Here is a 20,176-nt window from a genome sequence, read left to right as displayed (position 1 = left end):
ACGGTACAAAGAATAGTGCAAAAACAAATGTCAAGAGCAAGTTCTAAGTAAAAAAGATGTATTGCACTGTGCCAGCAGGTAAGGAAAGTGTAAATATAATGTCCAATTAGCAAGTCCAGTGTGGTCCTCAGCAGCCTCCCAGTCCACTGGTAGTCCACACTGCGACAAAGTGGGATCAGTTGTACAGTTTGAATGATCTCCTGTATGCAAATACTGTAAATACTTTTGTACTTTTACTTCAGTAAAATTTTGAATGTGAGTATTTTTTGTGGTATTGCCACTTTTACTTCAGTAAATGATCCTGTCAGAAAATGAAGAATCTAGAGTCTGTGGAAAGATCAAGCAAATTGCTAGTGGTAGCTAATTTCCACAATGTACATGTACTGGGTTCAAACCATAGAAATAGAATAGGAGTAGAACAGACATTCCCATTCAAATCAACGAAGCAGTATGTTCAGAGCGGCGGCCATTTTTATGTGTATCGTTGCCATTGCAACCCATGGATGTATAAAGAGAACTGCACACAGCGTTGGAGGCGGGGGCCCCGTTCATTCCTATGAAAGTTGCTCAGTGGCGTATGAAGCCTAAATGACTCGACTTCTGTCTGGAAAAGTACTCGGATCTTGTGCAGATGGACTATGGATGGGATATGCGCAGTAGTGTCCGCTCGATCACACGACTTGGTCATGGGGTCCCCAACGTCACGCCGTCGTCACGGCCTGCGCTCCAGCCTCGGTCTGGGTCTCACTCACATGAATGGAGGAAGAGAAATAACTCTGGATTCAGCTATTAGTGCAGTTTCAAAACTTTCAAAACTACATTTTTTAAATAAGTACTTTTTAGGTGCTCATGCTGGGAAGTTGATTCACCTAAAAAAAATTATCCGCTTAGTTAAAGACGTCTCTTTCCCAATGTAAGTCTATGGGAAAAAAAGTATTTTTGGGCCCAACGGCATCACGTGACTGACACGGATGTTGCAGTACCGCTGTTTGGCCACTAGTGAAAGTCCGGATCGACGACCAGCGCACTTCCTGGGGTCAGTATGAATTGGCCTTAACAGACGTTGATTCAGCTCTGAGACTACCTCCGCTGCCAGCTTAGCGGCCGATAAGCAATGTGTGACAAACTTTACACTGATATGTGTTGTCGTCATAACTACTAACAACAATCGCCATTTTCTTTTGGCCTATAGTCAAATGACCACGGCAAACGGTTCAATGTCCGTTCTACTCCTATTCTATTTCTATGGTTCAAGCATTATGACTTAAAGCTGTTAATTACAGTATTTATCAGAGATGCAAACACAACAGCTGTGGAAGTGGAGTTGATTGTTAACGTTCACTGCAGCAACAAATTAGCTTTAAATGGTGATTGTCAGTGTGCCACTGTGTGTTTGCCTCTTTTACAATGAATGCACTTGATTTTTAGCTCCAGTATCTGAGGAAATGTGGATGTTAGTGTACATACTGTATGTCTGGTTCTCAGCTACAATCTGCACTCAGTAGTAAGCCGTGAAATAAAGGAAAGTGTTTGATTTGGACGGAGGAGTGGAAGCCGTCGTTGTTTCTCAGCTGGCTGAATGGTTTTACATCCTGTTGTCTCTGAGAGGCACAAACACGCAGCAGAGGGGTGAAGAGAGGCTTCGTACAGCCAAGCTGTTCTCCCAGCTGTCACAGCAGGTTGCTTCCTTTCTCTGTATGCAAATAAAATACAATATACATCTTACAGCACACACACACACAGAGACACACAGGTTTATTGCTAGACTCTTGCCATCACTCAGTCCAGGTGCATTCAATTATGTGGGAATTCATGGTTCATCGTCATCTGATACAGAGAAAATGATGAAAAATAATGTGTTTTTATGGTAAGAAACCAAAACATTATCAAACATTTTATTCAATAAAAACATAGATGTTTGTTGCTATATTAATGCTCTGCATTTTGAGTTGAGCACCTTTTAACCTCGGGTCTTTTTAGTAATTGGCTGATTGTTATCACTTTGTGTTTTTGCTGGGAATAATCTTCACATGTCCTTCATGCAAATAATTTAATGAGAAGTTCTTCAGGCATAGTAAGGAACTGGCAGAGGCAAATTTGTTAATGAGTGTCTGAGATGAAAGTCGAATGCTTCCTGTCAGATAACTGTCACAAACATAAAGCAGTTAACAATTATGATACTTAATGGCAGGGAAATCAACACTTGAATATTGACCTAATAACAGTTGAACATGTCATGACAGAGAAATAAAGGAAACAAATATTAGCAGTTTAAAAAATAAATTAAATGTGTGCAGACTTTAAGATGGTGGGAACTAAATGAAACAAAGAGAAATATATATATATATATATATATATATATATATATATATATATATGAAATAATGTGAATTTTCCTAATTTGCATGTCATATCTAATATTTTTATTTTATTATATTGTAATAAATATTATTTTTATTATATTTAAAATAAAAGTACAATTTTGAATGCATTTACTTGTAACAGAGTATTTATAAACTTCCACTCTCTCTGTGGAACAGCCAGCTGGTAGTGAATCCTGTGCGTCGCTTGTTCAGTCACAAGATTATTACTGGGTGGCAACAATGATGGAGGCAGCGAGCCCAAACAAACATCTGCTGCAGCTGACACATTCCTCAACGCTAATGACGTTCTGAGTATCCAGTGCACAAGTGGCATGTTTTCTTGTTGTTTATTTCATGTCATGTCTCTTCTGCTCCCTCAGTGTTGGAGAGGAAGATGTCCACTCGCCAGAGCAGAGAGGAGCTCATCAAGAAAGGAGTGCTGAAGGAGGTTTATGACAAAGGTGAGGGGCAAGGAAACAAAAGTGATCAGTAAAATGTGGGACTAGAATGTGCTGTGAAGTGCTGAAACGACCAGTTGATTAATCAATTTGTTCGCTGATTTGTATGCCTCCACGATAGCCATGGCCGTTTGTTTGGAATTATTCGCAATGTAGCATTATCAGGAAATAATAGGACGCGTCGATACTGGATATTAACTGCAACTTGACAGAGGCATACAACCGCAAGGCAGTTATTCCATTTTTATTTTTTTTGACAATTTTGGGTTTGTCTTTTTTATCAAGTAAAACTAGTATCTATTGGTTTTCTAGTTACAACTTTTCAGGTGTAACCATTTCCTTGTTTTTCTCCATCTCGTATAGTTTTTGGTCTGTTACTACGGTCGGGCAATAACTCAGTATTGTTATTTATCGACAGTGGAATCATGATGATACGATCATATATGATCGTATCATCATAAGCCGATGATATATCATCGGCTTATCGTTTTCAAAAATGATGTTGTATAAATTAATAATTCCACTATGTTGTAATTTTAAGGTAACAAAATTAGAAAAGAATAGTTTTACACATTTGAAGAGTGATATGGAACATATTGGACATCAGTATCATTATTTTATATGTAATTTTGCATACATGTTCCATATCATAGTATACACATCATATATTTAATGATATTGATTTCAACCATTTCCAAACGATATTCATCACACAAAATGAGCAATTTGTAGTGTGGCTTTGTGGCTGTGTAACTTAACTTGATCAGCATTTGTAATTTTGTTTTTATTACATTTCATAGAGAAAACTAGTTATTGACTAGTTGAAAAATGTATATCTTTATTAAGGATTTAAAAAGAGATTGTTTCCTGGAGCGAGGGCTGCAACACTGCCTCCCCTGCCTGTCTTTCATTTACCTATTTTTGACTTTCTTCCTCCTGTTGATCTTTTTCCCGCTCCTCGCTCTCTATCTGTGTAGACGGCTCTTCCTCGGCTGTACGTGAGGAGGTGAAGATGGAGAACGGCTCCGGCCTGTCAGAGTCTGAAGGTACTGAGCTGATGGAAGGAGCCGCTGCAGCTGTAGGTAGGCGGCAGAGCCTCAGCGCCGTTGTTGCCTGTCCTCTCACCTCATATTGTAGCATCTGACTGTTTTATTTCTGTTTCTTATCCTCAGGCTCTCTGGAGTTTCAGATGCAAAGTGAGGGTGCGTGTCAACAGGACCATGCCCATAAATCCACAAAGAAGTCCACTGTGTATTCGGCTGACAGCGCTGAATCGACGCTCTCCAGACCTCCTACGCTGCACAAACAACCTCCTGCGCCACCGCCCAAACCCTTCAGCAGGCTACCTAATCACTTTACAGGTAAATTTGTCTCCGTGCACGTTCATAAACTGCATGTGCGACTCTTTGTATGCATGTCTAATCCTTTCACATCCTCCCTTTCCGTGCAGACGGTGCCCCGGTGAAGTTGCCGTGTATGTCGTCGAAGTTATCTCCTCCTCTACCTCCAAAGAAGCTCTTGATCTCCGTACCTGCAGGGAGCATGGAGCCCTCTTCGCTCACCTTCCAGAAGTGCCCTCCTCCCAGCCATGCTCCAATGGGTGGGCACTCCCTGCACTACGGGGTGCTACCCCTCCACCACCCCCCCAGCCGAATCATAGAAGAGCTCAACAAGACCCTGGCCCTCACAATGCAGAGGTTTGAGAGGTGAGGATCAAACTGTGGAAGTTCTGAGACTGAAATCAAAAAGTGTTCTGCTCGGCTCATCACCATACAGAATATTGATATTGTTGCCGTCCTGTAAAAACTATGCATCTCAAAAATGTCTTTTCATTAGCTAAAGTAAAAAAAGCCCTGTCTTCAGTGTTGTCACAATTAATTTGCCAGCTAATCGGATGGGTTTTTAAACGGTTTATTTAGCTCAAGAAACTTATTTAAGTAAGTTTTCTCAACATGTAAAGGAAAAATGTAAAGGTGTGGTGTTTTCTTGGTTGCTGTTCCACTGATCATGCGTATGTGTGTATCCGTCTGTCCACGGCTAATCTCGCATACTACTGGACCCATCAGCCTAATAGTTTTTGTACTCCTTTATGACTGTATGCTCAAGGACCTCTTGTGGTTGCGTTGATTCATTATTTTTGAAAACAATTATTTTTTTTTGACTGCTGACTTCCACTCCTCTTAACTGGCCAGTAGGGGCCACATGATCAACAACTTGCTTCAGTAGCAGACATTTCCGTCAAGTCTGTTGCAGACCACATTTTGAGCTTTGTTGTGACTCAAAAACTGACATCCATAGAAAGGTTTGGTCTCATTGTAAAACCGGAGAATCTGCAGATTAATTCCATACTCGATATCCACTAAAGTTAGGCACGATACGAGATGAATAAATCCCTGTTTTTGCTATCTTCACAGCCATTTTGACTGTAAGGGAGCCAGGAGAGACAATACGTATAGTGATATTCAACTCTTCTTTGTTTGGGAAGGGAGAGGGAGACACACCTCGGAGAGATCTGAAATCTGAGTGCACTTTTCTAGTTTCACACTTTTGATTTGAACTGCTTTTCTTTGGCTTCTCCGAATGAATGACCGCCAGCTGTTCTTTCTATCTGTTTGTTTTGAGAGTTTAAGGCCGAAGACAGATGACCAAACACAAATGATTCAGAAAACCGGAGGCTTTGATTGGTCGTAGCCGTGTTTGTGGAATATTCACCCGCTCATATACAGCTGCTGTTATTTCACAACTTCATGCGACATTGAGCATACACTTCTGACCTTTGCCCTTTCCCACCAACCTGCAGCTCCATGATGCACACCGCTCCCACGACGATGATCGAGTGTGACGACGACAAAGAGAACCTCCCCAACGAGGCGGACTACGAGGACCTGCCCGAGGAAGAGGAGGATGAGGAAGAGGAGGAGGAAGAAGAGGATGACGACGACGACGACGACGACGAGGAAGACGAAGATGAGGAGGAAGATGATGATGATACATTGTTTACAAGTAGGTGCGTTTTTTGGGGGGGGGGGGTATAAGTCATCCAGCTGCTCATTTGTGTCCTTTATCGTTAATTATTCAAGCTCATCACACTGAACTTTGAACAATTAATACTGTAACCAGAGTCAATTTGTATCATTTAAGAGTCACCCGCTCTTATGCAATGTAAGGTGCGTGCATATGCATCTATGAGCATGTGTTAGCAGGTTTCCATATGGTTGCACGAGCACAGACGTCACACATGGCTTGAAGCACTAAACTTGAAGCTGCAATTTGTTATCAGAGAAGTAAATTATTTATCACAGAAGCATTGTGTATATAGGTTATTTATTATGCACAAGTAATATACACACAATACATAATAAACTGGGGAAAAAAAGTTTGGAAACTTGTGTTTGGTGGATTATTTCTCTGTTGTTACAATGCTAATGGTCATTGTATTTTACATGGTTGGAAAGCCTGTTTATTTACCTTCACAATGATGTCCAACTTGTAAGGATCATGCATTTGTGGGATGAGCAGCACAGCTGATTATGTCCACCAAACAACTCAAAACAAGAGTCAATACCAACAGGAGAATACACTGTTTACCATTGACGGAGCATTTTGGCAAATTTTTCTTGTGCGCTACCCACATAATCAGCTGTGCTGCTCATCCCACAAATGCATGATCCTTACGAGTTGGACATCATTGTGAAGGTAAATAAACAGGCTTTCCAACGATGTAAATACAATGCCAATTAGCATTGTAACAACAGAGAAATAATCAACCAAACACAAGTTTCCGAACTTTTTTCCCCCAGTTTATATAAGGAAAAGAATAAGGATTGATGCTTGGATTCAAACCCAAGACATGTTTTAAAGATTTCTTACCAGGAGAAAAACAAACAATAAGACATACTGTATATAGTTTAAACTGCAATAATTGATTTTATTAAGCCTCTAGGGCGCAGTACAACTCCACCACAAGCTGAATAACACCATGCCCTGGAAGGAAATCTATAAAAGCTCCTTACAGTCAGCTTATGAAGTGAGTATTAATACACCGCATCCATTTTGCTTCTTATACGATCACTATAGGCACACTGGCCATGAAGGTTTTACGAAAGGACTCTCTGGCCATCAAGCTGAGTAACCGTCCATCGAAGAGCGAGCTGGTGGAAAAAAACATCCTGCCAATGCAGTCGGACCAAGAAAGATCTGAGTCTCGACAACAAACAGCCACCAAACTGACCAGGTGACACACATGCAACACACATGCAGAGATTCTACCGCCGCTGAGCCACTGAGTTCTCTGAGATGTCATACACATCATCTCTCTCACACACACACACACACACACACACACACACACACACACACAAACAAACGCATATTACTCCACATGCAGGCCAAGTCACCCGCAGAGTGCTTTAACCTTTAACCCATGTTAGCTGTGATTGATGTGACCTGGCTGTTAAAGGGAGCAGATGATGGACGATGAGTCATAATGGAGGGAGGATGGAGGAGGCTGAGCTGATTTCTGAGGAGGAGAAAGATTAAAGCTGAGGAGCAGCTACAAGACTGGTAGACGTGAGGAAAATAGGAAGTGGAGTACAGTATGTGTGATTAGGGTTGACATAGTGAGTCAAAGTTTGAGCGATAGGTGCCGTAAGCATGTGCAGATACGAGAATCCCCAAATAATCATAACATGATCTCTAATCATTCCTACTGTAGAATCATTAGAAGTACCTAAAAAAATAAAGGACACTTGCTTAAAACCACAGTTTTCAATCATTATCTATTATGACATACATTGGTAAATACCAAAAATAGAGGTGCAATTTATGATTTTCAACATTTTTTATTGATTATTTATCCTCGCTGGAGGAGGAGCCGCTGCCGGATCTGGGTCTGTCCGCAGTGGAATAGTTCCTTTTACAAACCTATACAAAATTGTGTACAGTTATTGTAACTGTGTATACTTGCCTTGCTCTATCTATTTAAACTCCAGATTTAAGGTGTTAGGAGCTGTGAGCCACGCTAAATAGAGTGCACAAGAACTGCAGCAGTGGGTTCTCCAGAAAGAGAAAAACATCCAATCAAAAGGACGCGTTGAGGCAATGCGTACTAGCCTATAACAGCACAGTAGTACTAAACAATCACAGCGCAGTAGGGCGGGACTAGGCCGAACACTTGTTAAAAAAAAGTATATAAATAAAGATATTTAGTATTCAATGATGTAACACAGCAAAGCTCCAAATCCTCACATCTGAGAAGATGGAACCAGAGGTTGTTTGGCAATTGACTAATTGTCTCAACTGAATATTACTTTATGATGCCTGAAGTGAATTGCATTCAAATTCTTATTTAAACAAAAATAAAAATGAATGTTTTTGCCTCTGTAGTAAATTAAGTCAGATAAAAAGTTGTGTAACATAATGTTTGGATTCTGGCTGAAGCAGAAAGAGTCAAATTAGATTTTCTTCTTTCACCACTTGTTGTCACAGATATAAATCATACATTAAATGTACCGCCGATATTTACGCCATTGCCATGGACATTTTCTTTTTCCTTTGAAAAGTGGCCATGGTATAAGGAAAGACAGCAATACACTCGATACCAAGCTGTTCTGTTATGGGAAATGGAGAGAACACTCCAGTTTGAATGATGCCGTTCCCTTTCTCCATCCCATCAATTACTTTTGTATATCAGGACATCTCATCATGTATTATCTCTTGCGTATGGCTGGATAGGTGGATTTCTGCCTTTCTAATGAAATGCATATCTCACAGTTTGTTAATAAGGGGTATTCAAAAACGTTTTCCTCCTCCTCTGGCTTCTCTCAGTGGTCACGACCTCCTGCTCTTGGCATCTTTTTATTTCTTTCTTCATTTTGTTCTCACTTACTATCAATCATCCTATCAGCTGTATGAATCGCTGCACCACCTTAGTCTGTGCCTGTAAATTCACAAAATACAGCCTCATAAAAAAAACACGCACGGTCAGCTTCTCTGCCCGGTCTGTCCACAAGAGTAACATTTCTGCCTGCATAAAATTTTGCATGAATCTAGTACAATGATGATGATCTAGAAGTGCACACACACACACACACACACACACACACACACACACACACACACACACACACACACACACACACACACACACACACACACACACACACACACACACACACACACACACACACACACACACACACACACACACACACACACACACACACACACACACACACACACACACACACACACACACAAAATCCCCCCAAAAAAATCCTGAAATAGATGTGTCTCTATTTTTTTCAGACGATTGAGTCAACGGCCGACAGCAGAGGAACTGGAGCAGAGGAACATACTCAAACGTATGTAACTTTGCATGCGGTAAGAGAAAAAATATACAGTATATGAATAATTCCTGTGTGTGATCACGCTCTTTCTCCTTCCTTCCTTCCAGCTCGAAATGATCTGGAGGAGCAGGAGGAGAAGAGGGAGATCAAGAGACATTTGTCCAGCAAGGTGAGACAGCGAGGTGGAGATGGACAGAGGGTCTTCACATCAGTGTACATGTTTAGATGGTTAGTTCCATGACCCTAGCTGAAATACGAACATGGTTGCCGTGGTGACCAAACTGCCACCCTTCAGATCGCAGCCTTTTGAAAGGATAATATTTTCTGTTGCATCATCCTCTTTCCATACTGTCTCTGTTATTGCACAATAATGATATTTGAGTATTTGCATTGATGGAAGAAGCCACTATTCCTCTGCAGAGATGCATTCACTTCATAGATTAATTTTTCTCTCTGTCATATTACAAATTTATTTTTCCACTTCCACTGTCTTTGAAATAAATTCAGTAAATAATATTATTATGATTATTATGATTAATAATAATCATAATAAAAATAATAATTAATTTGATTTACATTTGTTTATTTATTTATTTTACCAAGGCCGTCATGTTTTTCTCTTAACAGGGTATCTTAAAAATTACTTAACAGTTATGAATGGAATTTGGTGGGAAATGTGGATGAGCAAAGGGACAAGTGATCAATGTACAGATCCAATCATTATTAAGAGATTTATTAACATTGAAAGTAGGGCTGTTTCAAAATAATTAATCACGTATAATTGCATGATTGTCCACAGTTAAAGCTGCAGTGGGTAGAAATGGCGCAAATATGATTTAAAAAAAGTTATTTTCATAAAACGGTCACTATATTCTGACAGCAGTACATGAGACGTGTAATCCAAAAAACAAATCATGTGCCTCGGTGTCTTCCGGTGCTCCTAATGTTATCTGCAGGATTTCACAGACCGGAGGAACGACATGGTACCAATGGATTCCTTGGGTTTTCTAGTTTCATATGGTGCCAGTACATTCATTGTACCTTTAAAACTGAACCAGCTACAACCTTCTGAAGATCAATTGTGTTAATGTAATAAAGAAGTTAGTGGCATTAAAATTAATTTGCGTTCACATGTTATTATTGTGTTAACTTTTACAGCCCTAATTGAAAGACAATTGTAATTGTAATTGTAATGTGTATTTTAATGCAGTTGTGAGTCTAGAGGCAGATAAAATTAAGTTTAATTTTCTATTAATTAAAATTAAAATGTAGAAGATGTGCATTTTTGGCAGAGGTATGCAACCGGAGTGCTTTCTAGTATTTTATTCATTATTTAACTTTAGTAAAAAAAAAAAAAATAGGATTACTCTTTATACTTACTTTTTTTTATTGATTTTAAAACCTAGTTATATTTACATTGCACATACAAAAAATGGGTTTCCCCATATTTTTTTACTCCAGCTAAGACAAATGAACCAGCCACTATCCAGTCACAAACATGTCCCTCGAACATTAGCTGTCTTTTCTGCACAGACGCATGTTCCTCAGCATGCATGTTGCAGGGCATTGAGCTACTGACACTCCTCCTTTCTTGCACCCTCTAGCTCAGCCAGAGGCCCACAGTAGAGGAGTTGAGGGAGGCGAAGATCCTCATCCGTTTCAGTGACTATGTTGAGGTGGCTGAGGCTCAGGACTATGACAGGAGAGCAGACAAGCCATGGACTCGGCTAACAGCTGCTGATAAGGTTAACATAACAAACACACACACCAAATCCAAAGAATGCTTCACTAACTCTAGATTTAAGTAGTCTGTACATATACTGTATACTGTGTGTTAAGAAGTATTGCTTTGTGTGTTGTTCAGGCTTCTATCAGGAAGGAACTGAATGAGTTTAAAAGCACAGAGATGGATGTGCATGAGTCGAGCCGTCATCTGACCAGGTAAGACAAAGTGCAGGGTGTAGGCAGGATTTTTTTAAGTTAAATTGAATACATTGAATCACTAAAAATGTCATAGTATAGCATAGTATAGTTTGTGAAAAAAAGTCAGAAAAAAAATCATAGTATAGTACATCTATATAAAATAATCATGAAAAGCCAGAGTAGCATGTCAAACAGGCCATTGTATAGTAAGTCATATGTCCAAAAAATACATTAAAAAGTCCTAGTATAGTATGTCGGAAAAAAGTTTAAAAAAAAGTCATAGTATAGTAAGTAAAAAAAAGTCATAGCATAGTATGTCGAAAAAAGTAAAAAAAAAGTCATAGTATAGTATGTCGAAAAAAGTCAAAGTATAGTATGTCAAAATAATAATAAAAAGTCCTAGTATAGTACGTCGAAAAAATTAAAAAAGTCCTAGTAAAGTATGTTGAAAAAAAGTCATAGTATATGTAAAAAAAATAAAAAGTCATATTATACTATATTGAAAAAAAAGTCGTAATTTATAGAATTACAAATTTTGTTGTAATAAAAAAAGTCATAGTATAGTATATCGAAAAAAGGTAATTAAAAATCATAGCATAGTATGTCTAAAAGTCATAAATAAGTCATAGTATAGAATGCTGAAAAAACAAACAAATGAGCGTTTAAATAAAGCCTGTTCGGAACAGACCGATTGCTTTGCCTACAGTATTGCTGCTTGCAGAATTCTTGAGAACCTCTCATCTAAACAACTTCACACTCGACACGGCTTTTCCTTCGGGACCTGAGCAATACACCCACCAAGTGTGAAGTCGATCGGATGAAAGGTAAGAAAGACCACGCAACAGCATTTCTATGAAGTTAATAACTTTCTCGTTGTGGTTTCTCCCTGCAGGTTTCATCGGCCATAAGATGGATCAGTCAGACCTCGGCCATGCTTTTATATTCCCCCCGCCGAGCCTGAAGTGTTCAGCCGACTACCTGCTAGCCTTTCCAGCGTCAATTTCATCCTGACGGATTGGACACGAACACAACCTGTGTGCTGCGGTCTTTACAGGAAACCAGAGCAAACCCTTTTACAAGTACAAATGGATTAAACTCTAAACCGGCATCTCCGCTCAGTGGAGATTTTACAGACTTCTTGATATTCAAAAGCTTTTCATTTTTTTAAGATGTTTACTTTGCAGCACTTTTGAACAAGGCTTTAAGTCAAACAGAATCTGGGCCAATTTCGAGGATGGTAACAGAAGGAGGTGAAGATGGGACTTTTCTTTTTTTACACAGGGATTGTTTTCTTGCCTTTCATCATGTTATCACTCTCCTTTCTCAACTGGACTTTATCTTTCCTTGCGGGCACGCTTGTGTTGGCACAGTTTTATTCCACAGATGACATCTCAATGATCCGTTTCTCATTTTGCCAGAGGAATTAAAAATGGCAGCTGAAACATATGCCAAAATATACTAAAGTCTCAAAATACTCTCTGTAAGCCAGTAACTTTAACAAATTAAGATCTCCTAACACAAACACATCACTCAACTGAGCAATAATTTCAGATTTTCTCCTCCAACTGTTTCTGGGCTGCATTCAGAGCTCACAACACTTTTCAGACTTCAGATCCCCATTTTAAACCAAAGCAACTTGACTTGCTGTGGAAGTTGCGCTCTTGAATGCATCCCAGAGTGACTGCTGTTGAAAGTTCAGTAACCCACTGTGTCACTGTGCCTCCAGTATTGTTTACAGGGATTTAAACGTTGCCAAATTAACTCATTTCATTTGATACAGATTATCTGTAGGCAGTAAAATATTGCCAAACTCTCTGCCGAACTACAACAAAGTAGACTTTTTTTTTTTTGTATTTAATTTTTTTATTGTCTGAGACAAACCTCTGGTGGTACAGAAGATGAAACCCCTGCCACCGTTTTCTATTGTTTACAGTCCATATTAGGTTCATGAATTGGCAGTTTTTACCATATTATTGGGAGCACTGGTTGATCTGTTGTGTGTTATGACTGTGTGTCTGAGTGACTGTGTGTATGTACAAGCGTCGGTAATATTACTGTCTCTTGTAGGGTTTTAAAATGTTTCGAGAGAAAAATGTTCTCAGAATTATAAGACCTGTACATAGCAAAGAAAGTAACGACACTTTTCAAATGTTTTTTTTTGTAAAGCAGAAAAACTGCATGTGGGTATTAATTTATTGTGAGTCTTCTATGATGTATGCAGTTTCTTAAAGAAAGAAACTTATTAAAAAAATAAGTTAATGCTTTCCTTGCCTTTTTCCAAACAGATTTTGTGCATCCACTCTGTATAGCAGCAGTTTTCAGTGTTCATGCGTTCGTATAGTTCATCATATTCGTCGGGGGAAAATTGGCTCCCAAGTCCTCCTTGTTGAAAGTAGCCCGTGATGAGTTTTCGGTACAGTCGTGCATCCCCACTGACACTGAACGCCACAGTCTGTTAGTCTCTCAGTGGAGTTGAGAGCCAATCCTGGTGCATCCTGGGAAAGCACCATGGAGTGTGTGTAGCTCCACGTGGCTATACAGCATGCATTGGAGTGCCGCAATATTTGTGCCACAAGTCGATGGCTTTAGTCACAATGGCGTCTGTGTTTTCCTGCGGTATCTGGAAGGGAAAACGTTATTGTGAGGTTTTACAAGGGCACCTACTGTGAGGGCAAAAAAACAATGCCTTATTGTTTGGTGGACAACAACATTAAGAGTGTTGTGCTGTTGTTTACTCACATTGCACAGAAACTTGACCACGCCTTCAGGCCGGGTGATTCCCATCAACATGATCTTGTAGCTGAGCAGAATCTCCAGGGCCACAAACACCAGGATCTTACAGGAGCCACTTATCACCTTGTCCCACACCCTAAAAAAATAACCAGAGAGCTCAGTTCATTCGACCAGTGTGACGAATTGAAGTTCAGGATGTAATAGAAGTCTCGTCATTTGTATAGAACAAACGGGCTTAAAACTGCAGTCTGTAGAAATGAAGCAAATGTGATCAAAACAAGTTATTTTTATAAAACGGTCACTATATCCTGACAGTAGTGCATGAGGTAATCTGAAAAAAATAAATCATGTGCCTCTGTGTCCTCCGGTGCTGAAAACAACCAATCAGAGACAAGCTCAAGCCTTGCCATCTCGGTGCAGCTGTCAATCACTCGCAAACTCCGATCAAACTAGGCAGCGCTGATCAAATATGAATCAATATTCTGTGACTGTAATGCCTATTTCTCGCCTCAAATGTTTTCAGAAACATCTTGCAGTGTACTGTTTAGCTGTAAAATGAGAGTCTGTGACCCAGCAGCCATGTTGAGATGAGTTGAGGAAATACCAAGCACCGCCCACCGGCCGGAGCAAACTTTTTAATTTTACAGCTAAACAGTACACTACAAGATGTTTTCAGATTACCCTTCTCATGCACTACTGTCAGGATATATTATGACCGTTTTATAAAAATTACTTTTTTTTAAATCATATTTGCTCCAATCTGCCTACTGCTGCTTTAAGTAAAAGATCTGAGTACTTCTTCCACTACTGGAAATGTGGTTCGAAGATCTTTCAAAACAGCCTATATAAATATTGAATCTAAAGAATTTTTTCTAAAATCTCAGTCTGCTGAGGATAAACAAAGAATGTATGAATCCTTGCTGTGTGTTGGCTTGGTGAAAGTGTGCTGATATTGTGAACAGTAAACTGACCTCTGCAGGCTGGATTCGGGCAGGCAGCCAGCAAAGCAGCGTCTGAACCAGAGGCTGTAGGGCAGCTGAGCCAGGGCTCCGGTGTTCTTCAGATGGTTCAGCAGTCGAGGTTCCTCCTGACTCAGAAAATGCTCCAGGCTCTTTGGCTGCACCAGAACAGAAGGAAACATCAAAGTCTTAACTCACAGTGACGCACTACAAAATAAAGTTATCCAAACTCCTGAGTCATGAGAACTTTATCACATCAATTCTGGCATTTTATAAACTAAATTTACACCTCATATGCTTTGTATCCTTCTCGTCACAGAGTGTCATGACATGTTCAAAACTACACCAGGACTATAAATAAAATAATTATCTTTTTAATGAAGCAACATTTGTACTAATGTATGAAGGTTGTTTTCCTTTCAGGTGAATGTAACACTTACAAGGTGAGGTACGGAGTCTCCAAACTTTGTGTGGAACTGATTGACGAAACACTTGATCAGCCAATAGCAGTCGACAGGATCATCTACGATCTCCTCCATGGCTCGACTGATGGAGGGGAAGTCCTCGTTCTCTTCATCCTGAAAAAAACAACACCACCACATTAATAGCATACATTACATCGCCAAAGAATGAAGGAGGCAAAGGGAAATCCAAGTACTAGCAACCTGAAAAGTGTGGTGTGAGTGGTATCTATCACAACATTCATTGAACATAACTGTTACAAAAATCACTCATTAAAAACATGAGCTGTAGTGTGTATTGTATTTTAATAAATTATTTGATTTGATAAATTTTTTTTTCTTAATGTTTGACAATTATAGTTTTATATTATTTTAAAATAAACTTGTAATTACATTATTCAGACATAAATGACACTCAAGACAAAAAAAGAACTAGATGGATAATTATTTTTGTAATAGTTAAGAGTCTAACAAATTGAAGTACTTGTAAGTCACCTTTAAAGGCCAATACATTGTTTCAAATGCAAAACACTACACAGCTCTTGCATTATGGAGGATGGAACCTGCCAAAATAAAAAAATAATAAATAAATGACTCGATAAATAAATAAAATTTGTACCGAAAATAATATTAAAAATAAATGTAGTCATTAATTAACTGATAAAATGTGATATAAATTGATAGTTTTGTTTTAATTTGCCTCTTTATTTACCTTTATATTAATTACCTTAGTTATTTATTCCTCTGTTTATTTTTTTTTATTATTTATGCATCAATTTTTTATTAATCTTTAAATTTATTTTTAAATGTATGTATTTATGCATTTATTTATATTCTGCACGATTGTCCCTTTGCATTTCACCCCTTATTTATTTCCCCAAACTTATTTATTTCTGTATTCTTTTGTTTATACATTTATTTTTCCATTTCTTTATGCATTTCTGCCTCATTACGCAAATGAGGGGGCTGTCACTCAACTTGTGTCATCATGGGGTCAGGTTGCATGCCAGTAGGCTTGATCTGGGCGCTGCGCCTCTCAGCGATAACTGCACCCTGACATTGGCGACTCTGCTCGAGCCCGGATCCGAGGCACACGCCGGACTGCTGGGCGCTCGGCACGGCACCGAGCCTACGATGGAGAGAACAGGCTCTGCGGCATGTCTGATGTCAGGGTGCCGTTGTCGCTGCGCGTTTCTGGCTACATCGGCCTTGGTTTATCTGCACACCTGTACCGGTACGGAAGGAGCAGCAGCAGGCCGACGAGCCGCTGTACGGAGCGGGAAATGAAGACTGGAGCTGATAAGCAGAAGCAGACACCGTTAGCCAACTAGCTAGTTAGCATATGGTCATGCACCCTGACGCCATGATGACACGAGTTGAGTGACAGATCCTTCATTTGAATAATGAGACAGAAATACATAAAGAAATGTAAAAATAAATGTGTAAAGAAAAGAATAGAGAAATAAATATGTTTGGGGATAGGGGTGAAATGCAAAGGGAAACTGTGCAGATATAATAAAAAAAAAATGCATAAATACATACATTAAAAAATAAATATAAAGAAAACAAAAGATAAATGCAAAAATAAATAAATATTTTTTTTTTAAATAAATTCAAAAATACATTAAAGGGAAAAATCTAAATAAAATAAATAATGGAATTAATACAAGGATATATAAAGAAGCAAATTAAAACAAAAATATCAATTTATATCACATTTTGTGAATTAATGTTTATTTAGCGAGTCATTTATTTATTCATATTTGATTTTGGAAGATTCTGTCCTCCATATTCCCCAGACATAATTAGGGTGATTTGGACACATTGCCACAAATAAGTCTGTGTGTTTTCCCTTTTTAATTATGGTCCAGAATATACAGTATATCTACTTAGTGGATGACTGATGTGGAACTGAAACACAAAGGGTTTATGTGGTGAATATTGTAAGTGATGTCCTAACATCACATGCTTCATTTTCCACTCAGGCTCCTGGATTCTCTAATCATGAATTCATATTGAAAAGCTTTTAAACTCGAAATATTCGTGGGCTGCTTAAACATTTATTAATTACAGTAAATTCGTCACACATAGTGTGAGGCGTGGCTTGTAATTTGATGGTACCATTACCATTAACTTACAGATATGAATAGATATTTTTAAAAACAAATCAGACTATGCTCACAGTATTATCAGCACCTAAAAACAAAATATATCCGTGGTCAGACTGTTATGTAATCCTCACATGCATTTGAAGAGATGGAAACCAGGACAAAAATATAGATGCAGATTTGAATAAATGAAGCCACAGGACACACATCAACACACAATCCTCTACACCTAAGGTCACTGACATTTCTGGTCCTACAACGTCCCATTTGGGTTGCATCAGTATCACAACTCCCACTCTCTTCTCTAATTAGTTCTGCATTAGACCATCAGCTGAGCATCTAAACCACAGCTGTCATATCAAATCCTGCATGGATGGTTTAGCACAACCTTGAACTGTTCACCATACATCATCGAATGTTTGTTATGATGCTTTATCAGTCTCAAACATGACTATATGACTCTGGGTGTGCTTCATCTTACCGGGGCTGAGATCTCGGAGCAACGTGGGAGCACCTGGCCCTCCAGCTGGAACATGCGCAGGTAAATGTGGGTATAGGGTGTGGAAGAGTTGATGTATCTCATCACCTCCAAAGCCTCCAGGATGTCCCGGTACTGCTCTTTTCTGTAGCCTCCAACCAGAGCGTGAGAGTCACTGTGGGGAGGGAGGATTCCTGCAGGAACAGGAGCATTTGTTTGTTTGTTTGGCATCTTGGGTTTGCACAGATCAAATTTGATTCCTTTACATGCACTTTTGGAAATGCAAGCCATTACTGTGATATGTGTGTGTCTTACCCAACAATACCTTCCACACATGGATCCTGTACATAGAGGGGAGGGGGAACCTCTGACTGAAGGTGCTCAGCTTTTCTAGATCTGTTAGAACAGTGAAAACATTGCTAACAACACAGGAACTGACTTGCAGCCACCAAAACTCAACCACAAAACAAATGAGAAATAATGTTCAAGCAGTTGATGAGAATAACAATCCATGGTGCGTGCAATATACCCTGGTACAATCTATTGTAATGTGTTATTGATACTCGCACTCGTAAATTCGGGGGCTTGGTTTAATAGCTCAGGGCTTGTGCCCTTTTCTATCCATAGAGCCCAGTTGGTGCTGAGGCATAATGCCCGGCCAGATAAGGAGTTTTTTTTCTGTTTTGTTTTTTTTCCTTTTCCTCATAACAAAATAAAATAAAATGAAATATGGAGAAAACAAAATGGAGAAAAATAAATTAAAGGAAAAAAATAAATAAATAAATAAACAAAGAAAAAAAAATCCTAAGTAAATAAATTATTGATACCTGCTGAATTTACTGGCTGTATTATGAGTCCCATTAACATCACTGATGGTACATGCTCATGTGACAACCCCAATACTGTCCCTAAACCAATTTCATTCAGCATGTAACCCCAGTTAAGACAGAAATGTTGGTAAATATGAACGGTTACCTACCCAGAGGATTATCCTTGAGCAGTATTTCCAGTGATTTCTTCTCCTCCACTCCTCTGAAGCCCACTTTCTCATAATACGCAGAGCGGAAGTTTCTCTGAGGGTCGTCAGCCATACCTGGCAGTCCAGTGACACCTGCACAACATTTACAAAAACCTTTAGTTTCACGTGACATTAGATACCGATACCAGATAGTGAAGATAATAATGCACTATACTCATTTTAACAGTCTCTTCTGCACTATATTCACTTTTTTTTAATAGTCGTGTATCACAGCTGTTACCCTGCACTATATTCACTTTTAACAGTTTCTCCTTGTATTTTTATATCTGGTATATTTTTTTGTACTTTGTAATACTAACTTTTTTACTGCCTTTTTACTAACATGTTTTTGCACTATGGAACTGTGATGCTGGAAACCTGACTTTCCCTCAGGATCAATAAAGTTACTATCTATCTATCTATCTAATATATACATCAGGAAAATGTATTTAAAGTATTAAAAGTAAAAGTACATAGGTGCTTTTACTTTTAATACTTTAAGTACATAGGTACTTTGACTTAGATTTCAAATGCAGGACTTTTACTTGTGAAAAGGTACTTTATCTTAACATTATGGTATTACTGAACTGATACTATTTATATAACACATAACATTAAAGTTACAGTAACGAATATTCAGCCAGGTAACGTTACTTTAGGAAGAAAAACATAATGTGTTCGTTAAGCAGATGATAAGAGAGGCTGACAATGGCAGCAGTTCATGTTAGTAGCTACATTACAACAACAACAACACAGGTAGGTGAGCAGAACGAAGTGGTACATGTGTGTCGAGTTAAATGAGTCCTACCTGGTACAGGTGTGTTGCAGACTGAACAGCGTTCGTTAACGAGTACGACGCGTCAGTAACTCAAACATTAAAGGAGAGACCACCGGGCTAAAGGTATTTAGGTGGACATTTCCGCAGCTCTGCTGACAAAGAGCACATTTCTAAACATGTTACGTTTCGGTATCCAACTACGAGCTACATGTTAACCACCACAGATACCGGATGTTACCGAAACACTTTCTGGTAGCACTGCGTTATGTTGTTGTTCTTCTTCTTTGATGTTTATTGCTGGTTGACAAACAATGATTTGGTGCATTACCGCCACCAGCTGGTCTGGAGGTGTGAATCAGAATGACTAGTATTTACTAAATTCAAAAGAAAAGCAAAAACAAAAAAACAAAACATACAAGATAAGACCACAGCAGTTCATCATTCAATTCATATGTATAGGCTATCTCACCTGTGTTTTTTCTGAGCCTGGATGAGTACCGAGTGCAGCTCTTGCTCGGGCTGGTTAAAGCCTCTATGATGCTGTTCTCTG

At 39.0% G+C, this 20,176-nt stretch overlaps 2 protein-coding genes across 6 annotated transcripts in view; one reads left to right on the top strand and one right to left on the bottom strand.

Annotated features, from left to right (window-relative positions):
• Positions 1 to 13,351, top strand: part of phactr1 (phosphatase and actin regulator 1) — a 42,306-nt gene extending 28,955 nt beyond the window's left edge. For 2 of the 4 annotated variants that reach the window (XM_074636284.1, XM_074636282.1), the window contains 11 exons: positions 2,744 to 2,824; positions 3,799 to 3,903; positions 3,994 to 4,182; positions 4,272 to 4,527; positions 5,622 to 5,824; positions 6,899 to 7,055; positions 9,128 to 9,183; positions 9,276 to 9,337; positions 10,773 to 10,913; positions 11,033 to 11,109; positions 11,984 to 13,351. In XM_074636284.1, coding sequence (XP_074492385.1) covers positions 2,744 to 2,824; positions 3,799 to 3,903; positions 3,994 to 4,182; positions 4,272 to 4,527; positions 5,622 to 5,824; positions 6,899 to 7,055; positions 9,128 to 9,183; positions 9,276 to 9,337; positions 10,773 to 10,913; positions 11,033 to 11,109; positions 11,984 to 11,999 — 1,343 coding nt within the window. In that variant the 3' untranslated portion in view covers positions 12,000 to 13,351. Of the gene's footprint in view, positions 1 to 2,743; positions 2,825 to 3,798; positions 3,904 to 3,993; positions 4,183 to 4,271; positions 4,528 to 5,621; positions 5,825 to 6,898; positions 7,056 to 7,280; positions 9,082 to 9,127; positions 9,184 to 9,275; positions 9,338 to 10,772; positions 10,914 to 11,032; positions 11,110 to 11,983 lie in introns of those variants that run through there. The other 2 variants (XM_074636283.1, XM_074636285.1) reach the window with 2 other exon arrangements.
• On the bottom strand, positions 12,930 to 19,910 carry tbc1d7 (TBC1 domain family, member 7). 2 transcript variants are annotated; one of them, XM_074636289.1, is made up of 8 exons: positions 19,657 to 19,910; positions 18,810 to 18,941; positions 18,146 to 18,226; positions 17,834 to 18,024; positions 15,224 to 15,361; positions 14,796 to 14,941; positions 13,831 to 13,960; positions 12,930 to 13,711 (listed from the first exon to the last, which is right to left on the bottom strand). In XM_074636289.1, the coding sequence occupies exons 2-8, from the start codon at positions 18,919 to 18,921 to the stop codon at positions 13,625 to 13,627; spliced, it is 885 nt and encodes a 294-aa protein (XP_074492390.1). In that variant the 5' UTR covers positions 18,922 to 18,941; positions 19,657 to 19,910; the 3' UTR covers positions 12,930 to 13,624. The 2 variants fall into 2 exon arrangements, with proteins under 2 accessions (XP_074492390.1, XP_074492388.1); XM_074636287.1 differs by having other exon boundaries at positions 18,810 to 18,944; positions 19,661 to 19,910.
• Positions 19,911 to 20,176: the final 266 nt, after the last annotated feature.

Source organism: Sebastes fasciatus, chromosome 5, assembly GCF_043250625.1.
Source record: "Sebastes fasciatus isolate fSebFas1 chromosome 5, fSebFas1.pri, whole genome shotgun sequence".
Taxonomy (NCBI): Eukaryota; Metazoa; Chordata; class Actinopteri; order Perciformes; family Sebastidae; genus Sebastes; species Sebastes fasciatus.
This window is presented reverse-complemented; position numbering and strand designations above follow the sequence as displayed.

Bases quoted from the DNA above. Each gene is read 5' to 3' on its own strand.
- tbc1d7 (XM_074636289.1), bottom strand. From the start codon at position 18,921: ATGGCTGACGACCCTCAGAGAAACTTCCGCTCTGCGTATTATGAGAAA. The intron at 18,025-18,145 runs GTAAGACACACA...CTGTTCCTGCAG, and splicing joins TGTGTGGAAGGTATTGTTGG to GAATCCTCCCTCCCCACAGT. The intron at 14,942-15,223 runs GTAAGTGTTACA...GTTCTGGTGCAG, and splicing joins GAGACTCCGTACCTCACCTT to CCAAAGAGCCTGGAGCATTT.